Source organism: Lissotriton vulgaris, chromosome 3_1 (assembly GCF_964263255.1).
Source record: "Lissotriton vulgaris chromosome 3_1, aLisVul1.2, whole genome shotgun sequence".
In the NCBI taxonomy this organism is placed as follows: Eukaryota; Metazoa; Chordata; class Amphibia; order Caudata; family Salamandridae; genus Lissotriton; species Lissotriton vulgaris.
In genome coordinates this window covers 245512252-245539181 of record NC_141689.1, presented here as the reverse complement: position 1 = coordinate 245539181, position 26930 = coordinate 245512252, and the positions used below count along the sequence as shown (strand labels likewise).

The 26930-nt window shown below is 42.9% G+C and overlaps 1 protein-coding gene across 4 annotated transcripts in view; it reads right to left on the bottom strand.

Annotated features, from left to right (window-relative positions):
- Positions 1-26930, bottom strand: part of CTIF (cap binding complex dependent translation initiation factor) — an 856085-nt gene that overhangs the window by 678491 nt on the left and 150664 nt on the right. For all 4 annotated transcript variants that reach the window (XM_086960364.1, XM_086960366.1, XM_086960367.1 and 1 more), the window contains exon 3: positions 9187-9267. In XM_086960364.1, coding sequence (XP_086816490.1) covers positions 9187-9267 — 81 coding nt within the window. The remainder of the gene's footprint in view (positions 1-9186; positions 9268-26930) is intronic.

The window sequence follows — 26930 nt, the reverse complement described above, 5'->3', positions numbered from 1 at the left end:
AATAGGTCTTTAAGCTGGAACGATTGCCTTTCCCAATGCTTATTTTAAGCTCTATCACCTTTGGCAATTGGTCTTGTGAACAAGAGCTATTGGCATTGGTAATGTGCTGAAACAGGGATGTTGCTTCATTCTTTCCCAAAACTCACATCCATTTCACAATGTGTATCAACAAAATTTAATTTAATTTGCGTGTTTATATAGCGCTAGAATCACTCCCGGGGGAGTATCTCCGCGCTTCGACCGCTGCGAAACCCTTCCTGGCTTCCCTGAGAGATGGTCCCTTAATGGGTATCTCCAGGGTGAGACCAGGCATCCCCGGCGGTCTGGTGGGGCCGTTAGTGAAGATGAGGCAAGCTAATGCCAAGAGTTGCCGAGTGTGATCGCTGATCAGAGTGGGCACCGAGGCGAGAGAATTATCGAGTCTGCTGACCCTGGTCCAGAAACCTGCCGCGTCGGGAATCGAACCCTGGTCCCGGGCCGTCCTCTGCTCTCGGGTCTGCTGCCTCTAACCAGTGAGCCACACTACCTCACTGGGACATATGTGGTTGGACTACTCCCCACACCCAAAGGGTGTGTTCACATAGTCATGTGAATTTCATCAGGGGTAATAAAAGGTATACACAAAATACAATTAAAATATGTTTTGCGTTTTTTATATAGAACAAACTCGACTTTGCATAAGCACTTGTTAATTTACACAAGGACACATTCATTTTTTGGTAGCCAGCGGGAGATTAAGAGATTTGCCCAGAATTTTCTGAGAGCAAAAACTGGGGTCCAAATCCCATTTTACTCAGAAATGCAAATAAATAGGGCCATTTGATTGTCGAAAGCCATTGAGGGCATCTAGGGACATCACCACTGCATCTTCCCTTAGCGTATCTACTCTTCCCAACACCCCATGCAGTCGTCAAAGGTTAAGTGATGTGTTTCTTTCTGGCATGAAGCCTGATTGGTCAGGGTGCACCAGTTTTGAAATAACCTGCATCAGGCACGTGGCCAGCAATTTTGCGAAGATCTTGACTTCTGCGCTGAGCAATGAGATGGGACGATATGAATAGCATTTGTTTCTGGGTTTACCTTCTTTATAAATGACCACTATTGTGGCTAGTCTCTGGTCTGCTAGGAGTCTGCCCACTTCAGGACTCTCTGAATACATATCTCTGAAGTAGGGGGCAATTTTATTGGGCGCCAATTTGTAAAGTTCTACTGGGAAGCCTTTGGGTCCCATGGCCTTTCCAGACCGCAGGCCCCTAATAGCCTGTGCTACTTCTTCATTAGTTACATCACTTTCCATTAGTGTTAAGTCACCAGCTGTAAGGGCTGGAAGAGGCATATTTGCCAATAAGGCTCCAGATTCCCATTCTGGCACGGTATTAGTGGAAGCAAAAATTTGTGTACAGTGTGTAGCAAACTCATCTGCTATTGACTGCGGATCATATAGTATTTCTCCTCTCTCTGCAGTAAGCTCTGTAACTAGTCGATTCGCTTGGTCACACTTATCGAGCCGTGCCAGTAATTTTCTTGCCTTGTTCCTGACCTCATATATTCTAATTAGGGAGGCTCAGTTTAGTGCTTTTGCTGCATCTGGGACTAGGTCCTTATATTCTTTCTTTTTCATATCTAACTTAAGTTAGACCACTCCCTCATTGTCTCCCATCATCTCACCCTCCAGCTGCAAGATGTCTAGCCTGACGTTTTCGGGTCCCCGCCATCAAGGAAATGGCGTGACCCCTCACCACTGCCTTAAAGGCTTCCCAGAGCGTCTGGGCAGACTCCATATAGCCTTCGTTCTGCCGGAAGTAAAGCTGTATTTCGTGTGTGACTCTTCCTTACTGAAGGGCTTCGGAGGCTCCATGGATTTATTGGTGCTATTCTCCCCGCTTGCTGTTCTCCCACTATGATACGGGCCCATACCGGTGAATGGTCCAATATGCGCCTAACAGGATGATGTGCCTCGCAAATTTGACCCACCATGTCGCCTGGGGAGAGTACATGATCTACCCTAGAAAGGCTATTGTGGGCGTCTGAGTGGAATGTGAATTGTATCTTGTTGGTTTAATAGGTGAGTCACGCGTCCACCAATCCCATAGCCCCCAGGAATTCATAGAAGTGCGACCGTGTGGATTATGTCCCCCGAGGGGGGGTGGCAGTCAAGCCGTACCGACACAACAGCATTGGAATCCCTTCCTATCAGGAGTCATCCCTTCGGGACAGTTAGTAATAAGCCTCCTAGATCCTTAAATGCTAGTGTGTGGATCCCCGGAGGGACATACGTTATCACTATGGTAAGTGCCTGGCCCTACCAGCTCACCAACGCTGCAGCGTATCTACCATGTGTGTCTACCCAGGTCCGGTCAATGGATATGGGGAAGGCCTTTCTCATCTGGATCCCTTCTGCTCTAGATCCGGTAGAAAATCCAGAGTGTATGACTAGTTTGTATCCCCATTGGTTAATTGTATTGTCAATTAAATGTTCCCTTTGTAATAAAACCCCATCGGGAGAATGTCATTTTATAAATTGGAGTACAATCCTTCGTTTGAGCTAGTCTTCCAGGCCATTGACGCTCCACGATAATAATCTAAGTCCTTTTTCTACTAGTGGACCCATTGTGGCAAAAACAGATTTGCCCCAGCATTTTTAATCCCCCTGCGATCCCCAGGTGCCCCAACCTGAGAGCTGGTGTTACATGGGAACAGATAAGGGCATGAGGGTTTTTCGCGTCAATCACTGTGTGACTTCTCTCTTCTAAACTAACTTTCACTGTTCTGTCATCTAAACCATGATCTAAACTTGAAAACAACCAACTTCCTCCCTCCCTGCGTCCCTGCAATCAGGGCTTAAAACTATTTGGAGTGCCTGTCGCCTTGTCCCCAAACTAATCTACGAGATGTAAGGGGTGGACTGTCAGTTCCTTCACCAGCCACCATTTGTACACTTTAATACATACGTTCCAGCACAACTACTTTAAACATTAAAGGATAATGTCACTTAGCCGGTCTCCAGCCTCTTCATTTAGTGTTCAGATGGAGTTGGTTTGCCGCTGATTATATGTTGAGTCTGAGGTTGCCTCAGCTACCCTATTCCTCAAGATTCCTCAAGATTAATTGACGATACTTATCGTTCTCCTGAGCCGTTTGTTTTTTGGGAGGTTTCTCCCTGAACTGCTTGGAATGGTTTCCCTTTACCTGTCTCCATCCTTCCAGCCATTCTTGCGCTGAGATGGGTATCATAGAACCAGGTCTTTCCTTCTGCCTTAATTCTCAATTTTGCTGGAAATATGTGCATATTTCAGTCCCTTATCTCCAAGCACTTTTTTTTCCTGGACATTTACTGTGAAAACAGAAAGGTTATCACATTGTTTTTGTATGTGACCGGTGGAGCACTACGGGCTGTTTGCAATACGTCTCGGTCTCTAAAATTAAAGAGTGAACAATGGTCTCGCGGGTGCCCCTGGTTTCAGCCTGCCACCAAGTATCCTGTGGACTCTTTCAACTGAAAATAAATTGGAGAGGCCCCTCAGTTCTAGATAATCAGTGATTAGTCCTTTGACAAAGCGGTCGTATGTAGGCCCCTCCGCTCGTTCAGAGACCCCTAGGATCTTAACATTATTGCGACTTGACCTGCCCTCATAATCATCTAGTTTACGCTCCATGATTCTGCTGGTGACCTCCAAGTGTTTGATTTGCTATTACATTGGTTTTGTATCTTGGTGGAGGTCAGAGGTGACCATTTCTATAGATTTGACTTTTCACTCATCTTCTGCAGGTCAGCTCTGATGAGTATTACTTCTGTCGCGATTGAATCCACTCTGTGTTCGAGCAACGTTCACTCCCCATTGATTGCGTCCATGATGTCTTTCAGGATAGGATCCCCCCCTTCTGAACTCGTTCCCGTCGTCATGTCCGCATTGACTGCCGCCTCTGTGTCGGTAGTTTTGTGCATTGTGTATCTGTCCAGTTTAGTTTGGTGGGTGCCTTTATTACCCCTAACCCTGGACATCCTTACTGGTTTAAAAGCAATCGGAGGGGCGTCCCTGCTAGCCAGCTCCTAGTTCCCCTTAATACTTCCTGCAGCCTGCCTGCAGGGCATGAGGTCCACTCTCCCCACTCAGCCTGTCGGGTTTTTTTGGGGGGCAGGGGTCGGCCTTTAATGATGTTCAGAGGGACCCCTTGGCCACCCATAGCCGAATCCTCGTGTTCGTCCGGTATCCGATGTCAGGCCCCCAGGCACCGTCTGTCATTTTGCAGGCAATAAGGTCTTAATGGGTCATATTTGAGCTTCCATCATATCCAGAGTCACTCCAAACCGCAACTTTTGAGTGCCAGGCCTTACTTTAAGATCTATTTGTTATATCTGGGGGAGGGGGTCCCCCGTGGGCGCGTAAAAGCTCCCAACCTCTGCTGGTTCTAACAACACTCCCCTCAACCCCCCCCCCCGCCACTGATCTCCAGTCGTAAATGTATGCCGGTAACTCTTTGGTACAGGATGCACCTCAAAATATTGATTGTATCGTATTGCGTCAGGCCCCTCACTTAGAGATACTTTCTTGGCTGGTGCGGATTCATGCTCACAGAACCCAGTCCTGCGGTCTGCCCTGCCGATAAGCAGCAGAGGTCAAAATGGCTGCTCTCAGCCTCCTCCCCCGATGCACGGCGCCAGCACCCAATCTCCTCTTGGTACGTGCCCCACCAGTCCTAGCTCCCTTACCTCAGGGATTCAGCGAGGGCGCCATAAGCGATGTATTTGGCAGAGCCAGAACCCACCCGCAGCCCATGGAGGACGACTCCTGTTTCTGACGAGTTGCGACCCGGCCCTCCAATTGAGTCCTCGGCATTGGATTAACCACAGGCCGCACATCGCCCCCCTAGCTGCTATTCGCACAGCAGAAGAGCATGTCTGCTTGCAAAGTTCTCCGACGACAACTCCAAGACGATACAGCCCTGTGCTGGTTCGTGTTTCGGATTACTGGTCGGTTTAATTGGTGGTGGAGGCTAGAGAGTCACAGAGCCTCTCCAGCTTGGGTCCATCTTCATCTAGGCTTAGCCACGCCTCCCACTGAGCTACATTTTTAAGTACGGAAAGAGATCGAAGTTTAGAAATGGTTAATTAATGTGTTTTCAAATTGCATATTCAGTTATATTAAGTTTTGGCAAATAATACACTTAATAGCCTTAATTTTAAACACCCAAGTAAAGTCACCATCTTAGTCTTTATTCAATTACATATACCCTTAGAGCTTGAATGTTGACCTGCAACATCCAGTTTATTTTGAAACTTCTGTTTGTATTTACTTTGAGCTTTTTCCCAAGAGTGAATCAATTCACTGACATCGTAAGTGGCTTGATCAGATGTACTAGGCCTTTAAACTAGCCATCATACTTTGATAATCCTGTGTGTGTCCAATGCAATACAACTCTCTGACTAGCTATAGATATGTCTACCCTGGCCATGCAGAGGATTGATGGTAGGTTGAGCTCGAAGTATCTCGAGGAGCAGTCTAGAGCCTGTAGTAGCACATCAGACTCTTGGGCTTCAGATCGAGTTTCCATGGTCAGCTCTGAGAATGCGGAAATTGCAGTGAGTATAACTATGCCCAATGGCATACCTCTCACTCCCATTTATGCCTTGGGGTGGTACCTTAATGGAAACAGTTTTGTGTAGAAAGAGTCATCGTGGAGTGGTGTGGCTCACTGGTTAGAGGCGGCAGACCTGAAAGCAGAGAATGGCCGGAGACCAGGGTTCAATTCCAGACGCGGCAGGGTCGTGGACCAGGGTCAAAACGGACTCAATAATTCTCGCCTCGGTGCGTACTCTAACCAGGGAACACACTCGGCAACTCTGGGCATTAAGCTTGCCTCATCTCTACAACCGCCCCCCACAGACGCCGGGGATACCTGGTTTCACCTTGGAGATACCCAGAAAGCATCTCACAGGGAAAACCAGGACGGGTTCTCCAGCGGTCTTCAGCACCAGGATACTCCATGGAGTCGCAGTGCGCTTTACAAGTAGACCCACATTTACATTCACATTTACATTTACATAATGTGTGACTATGTCGTTGGAGTAGTCTTGGGTTTGATACTGTGATCTTTACCACCTGGGATGTCGCTGGGAGCCCCTAAAATTATGCTGCATGCATTTCAACTGGACACTTAAAAAATACTGTGTGTTGTGTCAGTGGCCCTTTCCAGAAATCTCGCTCTTCGTAACTCACCCACCCTCCTATGCACCTAAACTTCACACTGATGTGTCCCGTATCCCCCAGTCTAGTTTTGTTGTTTGAGGCAAAGTTCATGGTTTTGTTGAGAGAGTAGTAACCGTCCCTACCCAGTGGCCACCTCCCCAGGGGAGTATGACCCCCCACACAGACCAAGAAGACTTCTGTGATTTCAGTTTCAACATGAGGAGGATTCAGATTAGTGTATACCCTACTAGTACTATTCAACTGTACAGCAGGAGGCAATGGCATTGCAACTCTCAGACTATACGGTCTGGTCATGATGCCCCATTTATGGTGTGTTGGGCGTCTTCAGTCTAACTCCGTCAACACAGAAAACCCAAAGTGATCGGCTAATGCTCATGGAACTGACGAGTTTGGGGAGAGCTCTTAAGTGTGTGTGCTATAGCGGAACGGTAACTGCGGGATGACAGAATCCGGGGACTGTGGGACTGAATTAGATCGGAGGCTGGAGGAAGCCACAGAGATAACCAGTCTGGTCTTACTTTGCATGTCATAAGTTGTCTACCATGAACATGGTCCTGGGTACCAGATTCATCATTATAATGCTGAAGACATCCCCTTTTAACATTGCAATCGGATGTTTTTAATTAACATTTTGCGTCTTATCGATCATTGAAGGGTCAGCGAGCCGCCGATCTCTCTCTCCAAAAGCGCCAATAGGGGTAGCAGTTTTATAGTAGAGTAATGTAGTGTCCCTGCAGGCCCGACCCAGAAGGTACTATGCTTTATCTGGTTACCACAGAACGTCGAGGTCTCCCTCAGTCCATACCAACTTTGTTACGAGGAGAATAGTTTATTTGACTCTGTCAATTAGAAGATAATATCTCAGTGATTTACCTTTTAGGTACAAGGCCCTTTTTGACTGTGGGAGCCGATATTTAAAGAGCCAGGGCAAAGGGTACAGGGAACAATGGACATCTGTGCCTGGTCCCCTACAGTGTATGGAGCAGCCCCCTGTTGGAATCTGGGCTTCGCTATGGGAGTACAGCCTGTTAACAGCATGCCGCACACACGTCACATTGGGTCCTTAACTTACTGAGCCACCTTGTCAGCATAATATGAGGAACAGAAAGTTCAATGTGAAGCAACAAACGGAGGTATAATGGCTTCAAGCTACAAGTCTCAGCCCACTGCAATCAGGAAAGAGGGTAACTACAGAGCTCAGTAAGTGTGCCAACCTACTGGCTAGAGCCCTGGCTGCTACAGAGTCGCATTGAAACATTTACATACCCTTTTAATACTTGTTTTTTTCTGATTCTGATTATTTTTTCTTACCTGCAAATATGATCTTAATTGTTCCTGACACAGGAAAGTTAATCTGACCTACATGAACCCTAAACTGAGTTTGTGCAAATGAGAACTGAATGCTGCAGAGACAGGACATTGAAAACCGATTTATTATAGAAAATCCAAAGATGTAACAATGTAATGACTTGCCCATCTTATAAAAATAAAACCAGAGAAATATGTGTTCTCTGCTGCACTTTATAGTTGAGAATCTAAAAGGTAATGCTATATTTAGGACTGCAGGCGACCCCAGGAGTAGTCCAGGAGGGGCACAGTACCCTAACTGTACATGACAAATAATGGGTTTATTTCTCCATCTCTCATCATTGTATGACAATTATTAGGCTACCTCACTCAGTCAGCAAATCTAATGAAGAAAAAAGCAACACAAAGAGAGGAGAGAAGGATGCTGCATGACCATGAAAGGAGAGATGGGCCGCCTGGACAGTACTCTAACTGGTTTCCAGTCAACCAATAGGGTGAATGTGTTCTGCTGACTCGGCATCCAGGGCAGAAACGTTGCACGGTTCCGGTTATGTTGTTTATATTTCTTTAATGCATGCTGCCTGTGTTCTCTTGCATTCTCTGTGCTTCGCGTTCATAGAATATGGAACGCGAAGCTAGAGCAGGTAGCAGATCCTTAATGAACATCTTGCTGTAATTGACAAAATTCCTTATATGATTGATTTTGATGATTTTTTTGAATAGTAATTCTTCATCTGAGAATTCTCATTCTGGTTTGGAAATGCTAGATAAATCTGTTTCCATTTCTCCTGAAGTTCAAAATCATGTTATTTCTAATTCACATTTCGGTGTTGAAGATCCTTGTACTTCTAATGTTACAACTTCTTCTGATGTTATTCATCATGATGAAACCAACATGTTGTCTAAGAAACCTAAGCGAGAACAAAGGCCACCGGTTTGGCTTGCAGATTATATCTCTGAGAATTTTCCTTTATAGTTATTTAGTAGGTTTAGGAAATGTGAATATGTTTTCTATCTATTTATTTATTTATTTTAATTTATTTAAAAAAATTTTTTTTTAAAGATTTTAAAAGATTGTACAATTTTTCTTTGTATTCCAAAGGGGATGTGTTATGTTGTTTATATTTCTTTAATGCATGCTACCTGTGTTCTGTTGCACGCTCTGTGCTTCGCGTTCATAGAATATAGAACGCAAAGCTAGAGCGGTTGGCAGATCCTTAATGAACATCTTGCTGTCCGGTAGGGCAGATTGTATCTGCTTGCTTTTATAATAATAAATACTTTATTATTACTTAAAACATATCTTGACTTCAATGCTACAGTTCCAGAATATGGAACAGTATGACAATGCGAGCATCCTCAAGAACATAGAGACTAATACATAAGAAAGATGCATATGAAACATACTTAACACATGCATGCCAACCTCTTGCATTTAGCGATAAATCCAAGCTTAATAAATGTATCCACATAATTTCAATGTATTCAGAATAAAATCCCACGAAGCTGAGCGCCATTCGCACCAGCTACATATTGTAAAGGTCTCCCATAGTTCCCTTTCAATCCTAAACCTCTGCAATGGCTGCTCTGCCTGCACACCCTCAGGATAGGGTGAGCACTAACCAGGACTGAGGTCACAGACAGACAATGGGACCCCTGCTTCCCCTACCTGAGTGACATCTGGTGAAGAGCCTTTGCCTTTAGAGGACGAACAACTTCCATCCAGCTGCTCCGTGCAGTCCACCGTCCACTAGAGCAAAGGAAAAGAAAAGGTTCCTGAAAATAGGGTCCATTGGGGGAGGTGCAAGAGTGCAGCACACAACTTATATAATAAGAAAAACAGGTGCATAGTTATCAGCGGTCACGCCTGCTGTGCAAAACACCGCGAGACAGAAATGCTGCTTTCACTGGCATTTCATGTCATAGCAATTACAGTACAACAGATTCATTGGTTCAATTGTGATTACAACTTTGAGAAGTGAACATGCCAAGATAGATAGATAGAGTGTGTGAATGAGAGAGTGAGAGTGAGAGAGTGAGAGAGAGAGATATATATATATATATATAGAATGAGCTCCCTGAAGCCATGTAGGAGTACTTCCAAAGCGCTAACACAGCTCTCCATAAAATACAGGGACAATGGCTGTTGGTGATGCAAGGTTGTGGCAGTGGGAGGGATACCTGTATGTCTGGTATTTAGTAAAAACATTCACAACAAATGAACATAATTTTTATTTTAGGAGACTGCTCAATTTCTTCACAACAAAGATCTCTCCATTGATTTTTAGAAATCAACATTGTAATAATTCATTATTTTAACATTCTTTAGGTCAACGTATTACTCTTAATTTCTATACCTTTAAAAACAGAATACAATTCCTCCTAGAGTACCTACAACATTCCACTTTTTAGCTATCCTTAGTTCATATATGTACTTTAGTCATACTCTAAATATCCTGCTTAACTAATTACCCGAAACGTTGCAGACAGCAGCTGAAGTGAGTGGCAAACCAGTTTTGAACATTTTGTGAAGATTCTTCAAAATGCATCAAAGTTATTAGCAAAACACAAATTATTTTTCCTATGGAAACTAGGTCCCAACTACCTACTGGTTATTGTCGGTAAGTAATGTACACACTCACTGAAAAAACAAAGGTTAAAGTAACCTTCTAATTAGATGTTGAAAGGAAACCAACTTTTTTATAAACAAAAATCCACTGATATTCGCCATTTATATTACCGTGAACTAACTATAACTTGTGCCCTCGCCATCCATCGTTCATGACCTCACATATTACACCACTCATGGCAAATGAATGGCATCCTTGATGAGATCACCAATAACATCCTAAATAGTGTCAACCAACCTATTGCTCCTCTAATTCCTCTAAAGCCCTGTAATGTTTCGCTAATGTTTCGCTCTAGTCTTTCTAGAACTCTTCTCTTTGCCTGTTCTTTCCCTTGTCATTTTAGTTCTATTTAGAATGTATTTTGAATTGACTTTACACAGTTGACTATTTGGCTTGCTGTTGAGCTGCTGCACAGCACCTGTTATGAATAAACCTACATTTCAACTACCTTGATTCCGGCTTCTTCACTACAAAAAACGTGGCGACGAGGATGGGATGGGATATGCTATCCACGCGTGCATTCAAGTATCAAGATTTCTACTCGACAAAAACCACAAGTGAAGTACTTTCCAAGACTCGTTCATTTCTCTTTTGAACTTCGCTACCTTTTCAAGATTTCAGCGTTGTGGGCTTTGATTGAGCAAGGTACTGTGTCATTTTTACTTACTTCAAAGCGGCTGCAGCTTTCCTTTCAGCGCAAGTGATTTGACGTATGCGTATACGTGCGACTACATTTTCGCACAGTGAACGCAATTAGCGTTATCTACGTAATCTACTTACGTTACCTGCGTTATCAGCGTACTGTTTGACGTTTGCAATCCTACCAACGCTATCTACGCTTCTACGACAATAGCGTATTGTCTATTACAAGCGTGTGTGGAACGCGACGCTTTTGTTACTGAAACGCATCACAACGTCAATGCCATCTTAATACTGGAACGCAACGTTGAACTCGTGAAACGCATCGTCAAGCTCCATTTTAAGGATCAATTTTTTTTTCATTTGAAAACATCGCAAATACGCAAGTCAGACATTGACATTCTTGTATTTAGTCAACACGTACTTGAACGGAGATCGAACCCAATAAAAACGTGTCACTTTCATTTACTTTGTGAACTGCATCACCAAGGAACGAAGACCTTTTCTTCACCGAGGAACGAAGATTTGTCCTTTTTCATCAACTCACTTGAATTTTTCACGCGATCTACAACACGGTATCAAAACATTTTGTCACCTTGCATTCTAAATTTCTTTTCCACAGGGAAAGCATCTAATATTACTCTTGTTCGTTTTAATAACTTTATTCCTTTTTACTTTTGTTGCTCATATTACTAACTGATATTGTCAAGGAACTCATCTCCTACACAAAATGTTAATTGGATAAACTGCTGTTCACAGTTATTTTTAACTTTGCTCATTTCTTCAAGCAAAATGAGTTTACAGGCAGTCTCTCTTCCATCACCTTTTCTTGATCTTCCTGGGGAACCTCCTATTAATTGGAAGAAGTGGTTTGATGCGTTTACTACTTATTTAGGAGCCATTGGTGCATCGAGATACAGAGCAGAAAGGAAAAAGTATCTCCTCTTGAATAGTCTTGGGTTTGAAGGTCGCTCAATCTTTAAACATTTACCTCCGTTGGTACTTCCTCCAGGAGAGGAGGATTTGGATGACTATAATCAAACTGTAAGATTATTAGAATAACGTTTTGATATTAAACCCAGTTTGGTTGTTGTCAGACACAAATTCTACAAACGTGAACAGAAGCAAGGAGAAAAGGTTGAGGATTTCATTTCCGCACTGAGAGTACTTAGTGCAGAGTGTGAATTTGAAAATTTCAGAGATCAAATGATTAGGGATCAATACATTTGCAAATGTTTAGATAAAAGTATACAACAAAAATTGCTTTCTTTAGGTAATCCTTCACTTGAAGAAACTGTACGTGTTGCTAAAAGTATTGAATTTTCAAAACTTTCTGTCAAAGAGCTTGATGGCAAATCCTCTACGTCATTTTGTAAAGAAGAAACTGTTAATGTTGTTAAAGTTGTAGATAATAAGGCAAATGCTCCAGGTCGTACTGACAACAAATTCTTTAAACAAACTAATATTTGTTTCAAATGTGGAAACTTTCCTCATTCCAGGTCTGGACGTCCTTGCCCAGCTAGAAATGTCACCTGTAGATTGTGTGGGAGGTTAGGTCATTTTTCTAAAGTGTGCCAAAGTGCAAAAAGAAATGCTTCTCTACCTCAGCCCAACAAACAGTGGAACAATAACTATAACCCTACTTCTGTTGCCTTTGTTTCTGACTGCAACCAAGATGACACCAATATCCAAGACGATTTAAGAGATATGGTTGCTGTTGTTGGCGTCAGTGTTGATGATCCTGAATGTGAATGTGTGGATCCGTACACTGATATTGGCATTGGTGATAAAGTAGTTTGCCTGTTAGTAGACTCAGGTGCCAGGATAACCATGCTTACTCAAGAACTTTCTGAAGAGGTGTGGGGTGATCGCAAACTTTTTCCTCCTGACAGGTCTCCTCTTAATTATGAGGGTAGAAGGATTGAACTCAAGGGTTATTTTGAGGATTCTATTGAATTCAGAGGGAGGAAAATTTTTGGCAAAGTCTATGTTTCAATCAAAGGGTTAAACATCCTTGGTTGTTTCCATCAAGGTTTGTTTAAGATGGTTCTCCGTCCTGGCACTAAAGATCCCATCTCCATCTCCGTTGTTCAAACTGACGACCAGTCCTCCACAAGTAATAATCTCACTGTTCCAAGTGATGATTTCATCAACACATTAGTTAAGGATTTTCCCACCGTTTTTAGCAATAATTTGGGAGAAGTGAAAGGGTTTAAGCACACTATTCGTGTCAAGGACAATACCATCCCTATTAAACATAAACTGAGGAATGTCCCGTTCAGTGTGAGAGAACAACTTGAGACGGAGCTGTTTGGCCTTTGCAGTAAAGGGATAATTGAACCCATTGAGTCCTCCTTATGGCTTTCTCCCTTAGTGGTCGCTAAAAAAAAGAATGGGGAACTTCGTGTCTGTGTTGATTTACGCAGTTTAAATAAGAACATCTGGGTAGATTCTTTTCCCCTCCCTAAAATTCCTGACATGTTGTCACTTATTGACGGTTCCAAGTGGTTTAGCAAATTAGATTTGGCATCTGCGTACCACCAGGTGGTTCTAGATCCTGCTTCCAGACACTTCACTGCCTTTGTATCCCCTGTAGGTTCCTTTCAGTACTGCCGTATGCCTTTTGGGCTAGCCTCTGCGGCAGCAGTCTTCCAGAGGATCATGACCAATATTTTGAAAGGTATCAGTGGAGTTGTCGTTTTCCAGGATGACGTGCTTATTCATGGAATTCTGAAAACAGGAGAGAGTTTTCCCAAAGGGACCCAGAAAGGACTGGGAAATAGTAACAGTAAAAAAAGGGGGGATTCCTTTCTGTGGTTATTATATAATTCTCGTACAGTAGATCCAACCAATAGTACCAGACACCTGTCGTGAAACAGTTTTTAACTTGTAGATGTTTTACAATATCCTCAAAATTATATATACATATAAACAAAAAGTTGTATCAAAAGTCATATTTATTAAAAAAGGAAGACACAAGTGTAAATGCTAGAGAATTCATACAATATCATCATAAGTACATACATATACTTTTCTTCCAAATTTTACAATATAAAAACATAAGAAAACATGATAAAAGAACACTGTTGTCGACGCGTTTCGGTGCTTAGTCGGATAAGACACCTTCTTCAGGACTAATGATTAAAACTTCATAAATCTAAAAGAAACATATTTGACATAAATTAATACAAAGTATTTGAGGATTTGTTTTTTTCACACAGAAATATATTTGTCTCACTACGTACAGGGTCATGGCTATTAGTGGTCAAAATATCTTACTTTTCAAGCTTTTTAATTTGCTGTACCAGTCTTGATCCTGGAGCGAAAATTTCCTTTAGTATGTGTATTCTCCTCTGTTTGTTCAATCTAGAGGATCTAGGGTAACAATAATATTCGGTGTTACATACGGCTCTTTGTGTGGTATATATAGTGTTAATTTACATGCAGCAATGCTTACTTAGTAACGATGTGGGATACCAGGAATATAGATGGACATTCCTCAAAGCGCCTACTTTCTGTATAGGTCGGCTTGGGTCATTCGGGAGCCTTCTTACAAGTAAATTGCTTGTTTTAGGCAGACTTCACATCTATAAATAAAGAGCAATAACAAAGTATGTTGCTATGTTGAGTATATAGTGAGTCTGTGTCTGCTTTAGTCTCATGCTATACAGCCCATGTTGTAATCAGGCACATATATGTAAAAGGGTTGCTACAAATCAGTTTGGTCCGAATTTGCAAAGCATTAAATTTGACCTAGAACTCCTTTTGTGCAAAAACATGGTTTCATCAGGTTATTTGGAAATCTAGAAACAGCCATAATCTTAATAAACAGTGGGGGGCAGAGAGTTGAGTATAGCTTGGTACAAAACACAGGAGTGTAACTCAGTGTTGGTAGGCAACGTCTTACCTAGGTTGAGAATTCTGCACATAATCTGCCTGGTCTCCCCGGTCTCCAGAGTCAGTATGGAGCGCGGGCGCGTGTTCAATGTAGTGCTGCTTGGGCTCTGTTGGAGCAATGTTAACACAACATTAGATTGTGTTATCAGTTTTTGTGAGCATACCACCCGACCGGGTTTAATAAAGGCGGTGTTATGCTGTGTTACTTGGGCTCTCTTGGGACAATATTAACACATCGTTGTCGTGATTGAGGGTTTTTATGAGTCAGTATGGACGGCCGTGAATCCATTCGGCAATCAATAAAGCCCTGGATTCACGGCAAAAACAGATACACGTTCTGATTGGTTGATACGATCGCACCAAAGACGTTTCCGTGACAACGGAGCGGCATCTAAACAAAGTCCTCCGTTTATCTCGAGGCAGCAATACCGGCCTTGTAAAAACTACTAAAATGGCGCGGAACACGTCCGTGACCTAACGAGACACAGGTGTAATTCATCACCTTGTTTGCTACGATACTCGCGGATATAAATTCTGCCCCCGTGCTCCACCGTCCATACTGACTCTGGAGACCGGGGAGACCAGGCAGACCGCGCGCACAAGATTATACCGAGGTGAGACATGACTTGACCATATGGAAACGAATACTCACGCCAGCAACCTAGCTAAAAGGGACTTCTGACCCCCTCCCCAACCTTTCTTTAAAAATTATGTTTTTAAATTATGTGGCTGCATTTAAGCGGAGCACCATTTTACTAATTATGTTAGACTGATGTGCTCATAAAAACCCTCAATCACGACAACGATGTGTTAATATTGTCCCAAGAGAGCCCAAGTAACACAGCATAACACCGCCTTTATTAAACCCGGTCGGGTGGTATGCTCACAAAAACTGATAACACAATCTAATGTTGTGTTAACATTGCTCCAACAGAGCCCAAGCAGCACTACATTGAACACGCGCCCGCGCTCCATACTGACTCTGGAGACCGGGGAGACCAGGCAGATTATGTGCAGAATTCTCAACCTAGGTAAGACGTTGCCTACCAACACTGAGTTACACTCCTGTGTTTTGTACCAAGCTATACTCAACTCTCTGCCCCCCACTGTTTATTAAGATTATGGCTGTTTCTAGATTTCCAAATAACCTGATGAAACCATGTTTTTGCACAAAAGGAGTTCTAGGTCAAATTTAATGCTTTGCAAATTCGGACCAAACTGATTTGTAGCAACCCTTTTACAGATATGTGCCTGATTACAACATGGGCTGTATAGCATGAGACTAAAGCAGACACAGACTCACTATATACTCAACATAGCAACATACTTTGTTATTGCTCTTCATTTATAGATGTGAAGTCTGCCTAAAACAAGCAATTTACTTGTAAGAAGGCTCCCGAATGACCCAAACCGACCTATACAGAAAGTAGGCGCTTTGAGGAATGTCCATCTATATTCCTGGTATCCCACATCGTTACTAAGTAAGCATTGCTGCATGTAAATTAACACTATATATACCACACAAAGAGCCGTATGTAACACCGAATATTATTGTTACCCTAGATCCTCTAGATTGAACAAACAGAGGAGAATACACATACTAAAGGAAATTTTCGCTCCAGGATCAAGACTGGTACAGCAAATTAAAAAGCTTGAAAAGTAAGATATTTTGACCACTAATAGCCATGACCCTGTACGTAGTGAGACAAATATATTTCTGTGTGAAAAAAACAAATCCTCAAATACTTTGTATTAATTTATGTCAAATATGTTTCTTTTAGATTTATGAAGTTTTAATCATTAGTCCTGAAGAAGGTGTCTTATCCGACTAAGCACCGAAACGCGTCGACAACAGTGTTCTTTTATCATGTTTTCTTATGTTTTTATATTGTAAAATTTGGAAGAAAAGTATATGTATGTACTTATGATGATATTGTATGAATTCTCTAGCATTTACACTTGTGTCTTCCTTTTTTAATAAATATGACTTTTGATACAACTTTTTGTTTATATGTATATATAATTTTGAGGATATTGTAAAACATCTACAAGTTAAAAACTGTTTCACGACAGGTGTCTGGTACTATTGGTTGGATCTACTGTACGAGAATTATATAATAACCACAGAAAGGAATCCCCCCTTATTCATGGAATCACTTGTGATGCTCATGACGAAATTTTGAAGAAGGTCTTAAAAGCTTTGGGCAATGCTGGTGTTGTTTTGAAGAAAGAGAAATGTGTTTTCAGGGCACGGAAGGTAGAGTATCTTGGTCATGTGTTGTCTGAGGACGGTGTGGAACCTAGGCCTGGCCTAGTCAAAGCAATAGTCGATAGCCCTGCACCCAAGGACAAAAGTGGTTTAAAGTCATTCATTGGACTTTGTGAGTTTTATGCCAGGTTCATACCTGACTATGCCTCTAGGGTACAACCTTTGTCCAACATGCTTAAAAGAGAAGTTCCTTTTTTGTGGGATGCCAGTTGTGAAAGAGTATTTGCCTGGATCAAACAAGAATTGGTCAGTTCTAAAGTTTTGAAACCTTTCAATCCCAATGCTATGTGTACCATCACCGTAGATGCTAGTGGGTTTGGTTTGGGGGCCGTTCTCACTCAGGAAGTTGGTGGTGTAGAGCAGACCCTGGGTTATGCTTCAAGAGTTCTCCGTGGAGCTGAGTCCAATTTTGCGGTGATTGAAAAGGAACTCTTAGCCTGCTGGTGGGCAATAAGAAAATTTAATCCTTACATCTGGGGTAAGCATTTCCGTTTGAGGACCGATCACAGTCCTTTAATTTCTATCCTGACTGGTGTCCGTATCAAGGAACACTCCCCTAGAATTGCAAGACTTTCTACTAAACTACTCCAATATGACTTTGAGGTTAGCTATATACCTGGTAGCAAAAACACTAGAGCGGATTATTTTTCAAGGAATCCCATTGATGTTGACTGTGAAGGAGATTGGGAGGAGGATTACGATGAGGAGGATTGTTTTGTTGCTTTTGTTGGTATGGATGATATGCGTTCCATCAGTGAGGCAGAATGGAGGGAGCATTTGTCTAATGACATCCTTCTCAATGAGGTAGTTAGATATGTCAAAGTTGGGTGGCCCAGAGAGAAGAATGTTCATTTTTCTCTTCAAACTTTTGTTAAAGTTTCTGAGGAACTCACTATTGAGGGAGGTTTACTCATGCGTGGCGATAGACTCATTCCTCCTAGTGACCTCAGAATAAGGATTGTTGAAGGTGCACATGAGGGTCATCTGGGTAAGACATTAACTAAGAGAAGGGTTAGAGAACACTACTGGTGGCCCAAAATGGATCAAGAAATTGATACTGTTGTTGAGGAATGTGTTGTTTGTTCAAGTGCCGAGAAATGTTTGAAGATACGTTCTCCTCCTTTGCAACCCATTTCTTTTCCTGACAGGCCTTGGGAAAAAGTAGGTATTGTTTTAGTGGGTCCTTTCTATTTACTTCCTTCTTCTTCCAGGTTCGCTATAGTTGCTGTTGACTATTACTCAAAGTGGCCAGAGGTCTGTTTTGTTAGTGAGGCCAATTCCAAGAATGTGATGGATTTTCTGAAGGACCTGTTTTTACGTGAAGGTTTTCCTTCCTCCATTGTAAGTGATAACGGTTCCCAATTTATCAGTCAGGAGTTTAACTCTTTTGTGTGCCAAAGTGGTATTGACCATTTGAGGAGTGCTCTTTATCACCCTCAAACGAACGGTCTTGTTGAGCGTATGAACAGGGTCCTCAACAATTGCATTCAGTGGGCTATTGCCCAGCACTGTCATGTACCCAACGCGGTTAGATCTATGTTGTGGTTCTATCGCACCACACCCCATTCCTCTACCAAAGTGTCACCCTTTGAGTTGTTGCGTGGGAGAAAACCATGTTCCAAAGTTTGTCCTGGGTGGATGTCACGTTGGGTTAAGCTGAACTCCCTTGACAATCTGGATGAGGTTGCTAGGTCTAACGTGATGTATGCCCAGTCTAAGCAGAAAAATGATTTTGACTCTAGGAAGAAAGTTATTTCTCAACCATTCAAGGTGGGTGAGAAAATTCGTGTAAAATTACCTGTTCACACCACTAAAGGTAGTCCTAAGTTTTCTGAACCTTTTGTCATTGACAAAGTTTGTGGTAATTCTGTGAGAGTGAATATGAAGCATTGGTGGAATGCTGCCAGAGTTGTCAAAGTGGGTGAACCCATTGTAAATCACCTTTCTTCTGAAGGTAGTTCTGTTTTGCCTTCTACTTCTCTTGTTCCTGTTGAACCTCGCAGGAGTGTTCGTACTCGTTTTGTTCCCGCAAGATATCGTTGATGCTTCTCTTTCCTTGTTTTGTTCTTTCCTTCCTTCACTTTCTCTTTTCCTGTTTTCCCTTCTTGTTGCTCGCTTCTTTTTCAGTTTCTCTTTACTTCCTTTCTCTGTTTTGTAGGAGAGAGGATGATGTAATGTTTCGCTAATGTTTCGCTCTAGTCTTTCTAGAACTCTTCTCTTTGCCTGTTCTTTCCCTTGTCCTTTTAGTTCTATTTAGAATGTATTTTGAATTGACTTTACACAGTTGACTATCTGGCTTGCTGTTGAGCTACTGCGCAGCACCTGTTATGAATAAACCTACATTTCAACTACCTTGATTCCGGCTTCTTCACTACAAGCCCCTAGATCCGAGGCTCCCAACCTGAGGTCCAGGAACCTCTGGGGGTCTGTGAAGACTCCTCATGGAGTCAGCGACTACTTAGAAAATTAAATAATATTAACAGATTAATAAATTGTTTAGAAATAAAGAAGCCATAATTAGGTTGTTTATGTGCATTCCCCCTCACTCTGTGCCCTCATCTCCTAAGTAATATGTTGCGCTGTCAATGCTCCTGCTGCTTGCCCTGCTTGGTCAGCTTGCTGCCTCTGACCCCTCCCACTGATGTCCGTTGTCCGTGTGCATGCCCCTGCCTCCTCACTGTTGTGCATCTTCTCGCTGGTGCTGGATGCTGTCTCTAGGCAACTGTGGCTTCCACTTCTAGAATCTGGGTTATGGAGCTTGTAGGCAGTTGCTGGGAAGCACAGACGGACCAGGGGTCATTACATGTATGCTTAATAAAATCTTTTTCATATTAAGCCACTGTGTCTTGGCCTTTCCGAAACTCATGAATGCCCTCCATGATCCGTTGGGCTGCCTCTACCCCTGCCACCTGCTGTGCCCGGTTGGATTACTGCCCCTGCCCCATCCCCCTGTTTTGTCTGTGTTCATGCCCACGCTCCCTCCTTCCGGCCCCTGTGGTCCATTGTGCTGCTGCTGCATTGCCGCCTGCCCTGCTTGGTGAGCCTGCTGCCCTTCTGCGCCTCCCCCTGCCTTCTGTTGTACATGTGAATGCATCTACTCCTCTCTCCTTCCCTTTGCAGTCCACTGTGCTGCAACTGTCTCTGACATCTGCCTGGCCAGGTCAGCTTGCTGCCCCGCCCCCTTCCCTCTGTTGTCATTAACATTTAATTTATATTGTGACTAAAATCTATTACCACCATTTACATGTGCTCCTTTTAGTGATCTTCAAAACCTGCTATTCACTACAACGCATTTGAATGGACGCAGAGTCCTGTAATGGCTGGCACAAAATGTTGTCCATGTTGTGGCCAGTCAATCAAGGGGAGGTGGATGTCCCTTCGGGTCACGGTGTGCTCACCCTGCCCCCTTATAGATATATATTTTTTAATTCAGGTTTAAGATGCAGGGACAATGTCTCAGATCTGGACGCCAACAGAGTACAGCTATTCTTTTAACCGCTTCATGACCACTCTGAGCACCTCTTTAAATACAGCTTTCTCAAAACAGCTGAACGGATTTTACCTCAAATAACAAAAAGCATGCTTTCTGAACAACGTTTTTACTTTCTGCCAAATATGGTGTAATTCTGTGTGCCCGTTTTTTCTGTATTGCTTACCAAAATTTCCTATGGGATTGACCCCCCCTTTCTCTTGCCCCTACTTGACAGATCACCCAGAAACTTTCCAGGAAGCAGCTGAAATGGATGAACTTATTGTTTTGAAAGTGTTGTGAAGATTCGTTACATAGCACCAAAGTTCTTAGTGAAACAAATATGTTCTTCCTATAGACATTCTAACCTAACTTCAAGTATACAGTGGCGACCGCCACTGTGTAGTTATAGTTCGATCAGAGATTCCATAGGAAAGGCACATTTTGTTCATTATAGAACAGACCCTGCAGTCACCTGCCTATGTACACGTCGTAGACTGTGTGCAGTGAAGTAAAGAAGGTATGAGGGCCTTATGCCTCTAAATTAGATGTATCTTAGGAAGTGATCTCCCCAGCCCTGTGGAAGGCCACTGACCCCCTGGGTACTAAGATCGGCTAAAACATTTTGGCAATAGATAGTGGGTATGCGGAACAGGCATTTCAGAGACATCTCATGATCGCTCTTTTAACCGTAGCTACTATACCCACAAACAAAAAAGATATGTTTTGGGTTTTACCCGGATTTATTTTGAGCTTATCTTGATCCCTTCAATTGTCCAGTTCACACTTATAATGTGCTTACATTCCAGAATGGGAGAAGGACACTAATGTTGAAGCATGCCACAAAAGTGTAGAGAGGTGTCCTTATCCATTATCATTTGCTACGTATAATACACCTGGGACCCAATAACAGCGCTCCACTAGCCGTTTCATCTTTTTTGATATATAATTGCTGACATCACTGATGACATCTCAATATCGTCATCAATGGCACTGCTATTCACAACACTCAAACCCGTTCAACATTTAAAACACAAAAGTTGTTAGTAATAGGCCTTTAGGCATACACAGAAAAGAGTTACAATGCGTACAACTCTGTGTGCATAGAACGGATATAGTTAGTACAAGCCCTGGAGGCAGGTGGGGTTTTTCATGCTCAAAATTATATGGTATACCATTAACAAACCCATAAAGATTAGGGTGCAAATGGTACTCCATGTTAAACAAGACAAAGGCTGAGTGCACCTTACGATTGATGTGATTTGATGGTATGATTATGTAAATATTTCAGAACGTATGCTTCAATAATCAATCAATGATCAATGCTTTAAACATGTATCGGCTGACTTTATTTCCATTATCTATACTAATTCACACATTCAAACATAAAACACAATAGCAACCTGACTGTAATCCTCTTCCATCATCAAAATATTTCTCCCCGTCAGAGGCTTATGCTAATACAAGTAAATACATGTTGTATCTCACTGTAAAAATCACTATTAACTTTTAGTATTCCTGAAATATTGACAGCACTTCCAATCAAAATCAATCACTAGATCATACAAAGGTATGCCTTGATTGCATATACAGGATTCCAACAGACTAGTAATACAGCTATTAGTTTTGCATGTACCACACAAGAGAGTGTTTTCCTCTACAACATAAAACTAGTGTTCCTACAAATCTATATAGGATCTGCACATTTAGACTACATAAAATAAGGGATTGGTGTCCAGACTGATTTCAGACACCCCCAAATGGTATATTAGTCTGTAGACCAGCTAGCTCATAGTGACATTAAGCCCCACAACCTTACCAAGGAGCGAATAGTTTCTGGCAACTATCAAACATGACCACCCTAACCCCGCGGGGATTGTGGAAACAGTACAGTACTTTTCACTCAGCCACTCGTGCACCCTCAGTCTCAGAGAGATATACAGAATAAACGGTGGGGACGTTTTCAACAAGTATTTATTAAACCAGCTTCATTCTAGTATGAAATACATGTGCTGCAAAAACCATTAGACAGAAGCAGATGCATACGGTTATAAGCACCAATAGAGTAAATAAAAGGTAGGATTCTACCACGGAGCTAAAATATTGAATATATGTACGCATATAGATACGTGGCAGTAATCACGAGTACTCCTAAGATGCAAACCCTAACTAGATGTGCCTAAGTGTACCTAGCCTGTATGTAGGTGTAAAGCCAAGGATCCCTCTAGAAAAGAACCAACCCCATTACCATGTGGGAGAGAACGAAGGGTCCAGTCATGTATCGAATGGGACACCCTGCAAGGGATGTCAGACCACTGCATGCTGGAGTGTCTGCAGACAGCGACTTCAGCGTCTCGTGTCAGAGAGTACGTTTTTTTCCCTCTGGTTTGCCCAGCAAAAATGTGGGACTTTTATACCCAAAAGATACCCTCAGGGCTTCTACCTAGATGTGTCATGGTACTGTGGGTCTGTCCGCCAAGCATGACAATTGTGGTGACTTTTGTACAGAGTTATTATGCAGAAGATGGTAATCTTACTGTGATAAGAATCCTCATGCATAATAATAAATGAGGCTAGTTTTGAAGAAAACCCCACTACATTGATTAGGCACCTAACCAGGTAAAAGGTCAGCACCAGAGCCGTTAGGTAGAGCAAGGTAGGACAAATGTAGGTAAAAGGTTGGGCAACAACCTAGGCCTATAGAGGGGTACATTGGGGCTCATAACACTTTCAAGGGCACAAGCATCAAGCATTTATGTCTTCGCAAAATGGCTGATTTGCATAATCGGCCCAATTGCAAACGCAAAAAATGCTTTTCAGATGCAGCAAACCCTATTTTGCAATTCAGTAACCTATTACCGAATAGCAAAATGGGTTCGCGACTCGCTATTAGGAAGGGGTGTATTTTTGGCGTCCCTTCATAATACTGAATAGCATCAGTATGTAGGAATGTTTTGTGACCGAAATGTCATTAATTAAATCACGTATTTAGACAAAGAACATCGATGTCACATGCTTACATATATGCATTTTCGAGAATTAACTTGAAGTGTACGACATGTTACATGAACATGTATGCCAAGAACAACTGGCTACTCTATCTGAAACTCTGTTTCCTTAAATCTAAGATAATCATGAAACCATACCCTAAATATATAGAGGATTAAATGTACTTTGCATTATCTGTTAGAAGATGTGTTTACGGTGTCACCTTTATTAGAGGCGGTGGGTTTTATCCACAATTCAGTGAAGTAACTATGCAGTTGCTTTTATGCAGGACACTACCACTGGAAAGAGGTTTAACTCCAGAGGAAGTGGTTTTCCCAAATTAATTTAAAAAGAAAACATGAGCTCGTGGGACACGTAATAACCATGATAATTTATTTTCGCATGAGAAATAGACACATTAATAATTCACTCCAGTTAATTACATAAACTGGTAAAACCATGGTCATCATATTTTAGTAGATTTAGAATACAAACTCTAAAAAGTAACATCATAGAGAGAGATCAGCCAAAAGCCTATCTGTGGGATACCATGTCTATTGGAAACAGCACACCTTCCAAAAGAAGATGAAAGAACATATCCCCAAATCAAATTATTTTGTTTCCTTTCTTCTACATCTTTGTTTACCACTTCTGTATTACTGTCTCATGAGACGGCACCAGTTGTCTATCTGAGAGAGGCACAAGTTACTTACCTTCGGTAACGATATATCTGTAAGAAACAGTAGTTCGTATTTATTTATTTATTTATTTATAGTGTTTTTTATAGCGCGAACAAGACCCGTGGGTATCAGAGCGCTTAACATAGATGATTACAGATTGACATTATAATAACAATTATAACAGTTATAGCAGCAAACAGATATGAAGGTAGAAGGTGATATGCTATCTAAGGTGATTAGATAAATATATTCATAACGCCTGTGCAATTAGCATTTAGAGGTGCATAGAGTTTCGCTTGTGTCATAGTCATACAGTCAGCTCGGTGAGGTAGGGTTCCATATTATTATCAGTACAATTACCTGAGTAAATTAGTAATAAGAGTTGAATAGGTTTAGCTAGTAGCAAGGATCAAAAGATAAACAAAGTAAGGTAGAGGTAATATCTTTTGGGTGTGAGATAAAGTGTTGAGATCACATAAATATGAGGTAGCAGTAAAGTGTACAGCCGAGGCTTGAGCTGTACTCAGTCAATTGTCTTATTGATCTTCAGCTTATTCATGATGAGTCTGATCCTGTTTTGGCGTAAATGTTCATACTAATGGTCTGTAGGCATCTCTATGTAGGGTATTTACTCATCATGTGGCTTTTCAGTTCCCGTTTAAATGTTACAGTATTTTTAATCTTCCTGATGTTACGAGGGAGTGAGTTCCAGACTCTGGGGGCGGCTCCGGAGAATGCTCGGTCATAGGTCTTTTTCTTCCGGAAGAAGGCCGGCTGCAATAGCAACTCTTTAGCGGTTCTAGTTGGTCTGTTACCTCCTGATAGCTTAATTTTCTTGGCTAGATATCTAGGCGTGTTGTAGTGGACCGCTTTGTGGGTGATACAGGCTATCTTCATTTTAATTCTAGCTTCGTAAGGTAACCAGTTTAGTGCCTTCAGGTGAGGAGATATGTGATCGAATTTCCTCGTTCCCGTGATGAGTCTTGCCGCTGCGTTGAGACAGGCTTTTAGTGGTGCAGTGGATGTTTTCGGTAGGCCGGCTAACGTGGTGCAGCCATATTCGATCCTCGAGATAACTAGCGATTGGATGGCAAGTTTTAGATCCGCTTCTGAGATAAAGGATTTCAGTTTTCTTAGATAGTTCAAGTGGAAACGGGCACTCTTCGCCATAGAGTTAATGTGTTCTTTCATGTCGAGGTTCTCGTAGCAGTACCCTTGCGCATCGGTAGGCGTCGTCTGCCGCTCCGTGTCCGTCGTCTGCGTCGTCGTCGTTGGCGTCGGGATGACGTCGCTGGAGTACTTCGATGCCGCCCTCGCGCGCTCATGTCAGTTCTTATACACAGCTTTTCCGCGCCAGAATCGCAGAGCCATGATAAAAACCAACACTGGTGCCATGAAACTAGGGCCCTAAAAGGGGATGGCCTTAACCCTAGATATCGGTTCGCAGAGTGGGGAGGATGGGTGGGGCGGTAAGCAATCTAATACTAACTACTGTTTCTTACAGATACATCGTTACCGAAAGAAGGTAACTTGTGCATCTGAAAGAAACAGGTTAGTATTAGATTCCTTACCTTAGAATAGATATTCCAGCAATACCAACCCCGGTGGTGGGTCTGCGAACCAATGATCACACCAGAAAGTCCTGGAGAACGGAACGGCCAAAGAAGCCATATCTCCGGACTTGGCTATCCAGGCAGTAGTGTCTTGCGAACGTGTGCAGCGAGGCACACGTAGCTGCCTGACAGATGTCCTGCAAGGGGACTCCCCGACCCAGGGCAGTAGTAGCCGCCGTGGCCCGAGTGGAATGGGTCCTCAGCCCAACAGGAGGCTCCATTTTAGCCAAAGAATAACATGCCTTTATGCACAAGACGACCCAACGAGAGATGGTTCGTTTATGCACCGTCCGGCCTTTCTTAGCTCCCAGGTACCCAACAAAAAGTTGGTCATCCACCCGGAACTGGCGTGTGCAATCCAGATAGAATGAGAATGCACGTTTTGGGTCCAGACGGTGGAGCCTCTCTCCCTCTTTCAAGGGATGCGGAGGCGGAAAGAAGGTGGGCAAGGTGATGGACTGCCCGATGTGGCAGGCTGTGACTACCTTGGGCAGGAAAGAGGGTCACGTCCGCAAGACAACTTTGTCCGAATGGACAGAAAGGAAAGGAGGTTTAGAGGAAAGAGCCTGGAGCTCACTCACTCTCCTGGCAGAGGTGATGGCAACCAGGAATGCAGTCTTGAGAGTAAGGAGATGAAGAGGACAGTTATGAAGTGGCTCGAAAGGAGCGCACATCAGATATGTCAGACAAGGTTCAAGTCCCCCTGAGGCATCACGAAAGGAACAGGAGGAAACATATGAGTGATGCCCTTCAAAAACCTATTTACAACTGGGGACTTGAACAAAGAGGGCTGATCAGGGAGCCTTAAGAAGGCGGAAATGGCAGAGAGGTAGCCCTTTAGAGTGCCCAGAGCAGAGCCCTGCTGGGCAAGAGAAAGAAGAAAGAGGAGAAGCTCTGAAAGAGGGGCAGAAAGGGGATCCACAGCCTTTGCTGTGCACCATGCCACAAATTTGTTCCACCTGCAGGCATATACCGATTCTGTGGAGGGAAGCCTGGCTGCCAGAATCACATTACAGACTTCAGGAGGCAAGTCAAATGGCCTCAACTGCCGCCGCTCAATCTCCACGTATGTAAGTGGAGACTGGACAGGTTCGGGCGGAGGACCGTCCCCTGCTGCTGCGACAGAAGGTCCTCCTGAAGAGGCAGACAAATCGGGGGATCGACAGACATGCTGAGTAGCTCAGTATCTTTGTGCCCAGTCCGGAGCCACAAGGATGACTTGGGCCCA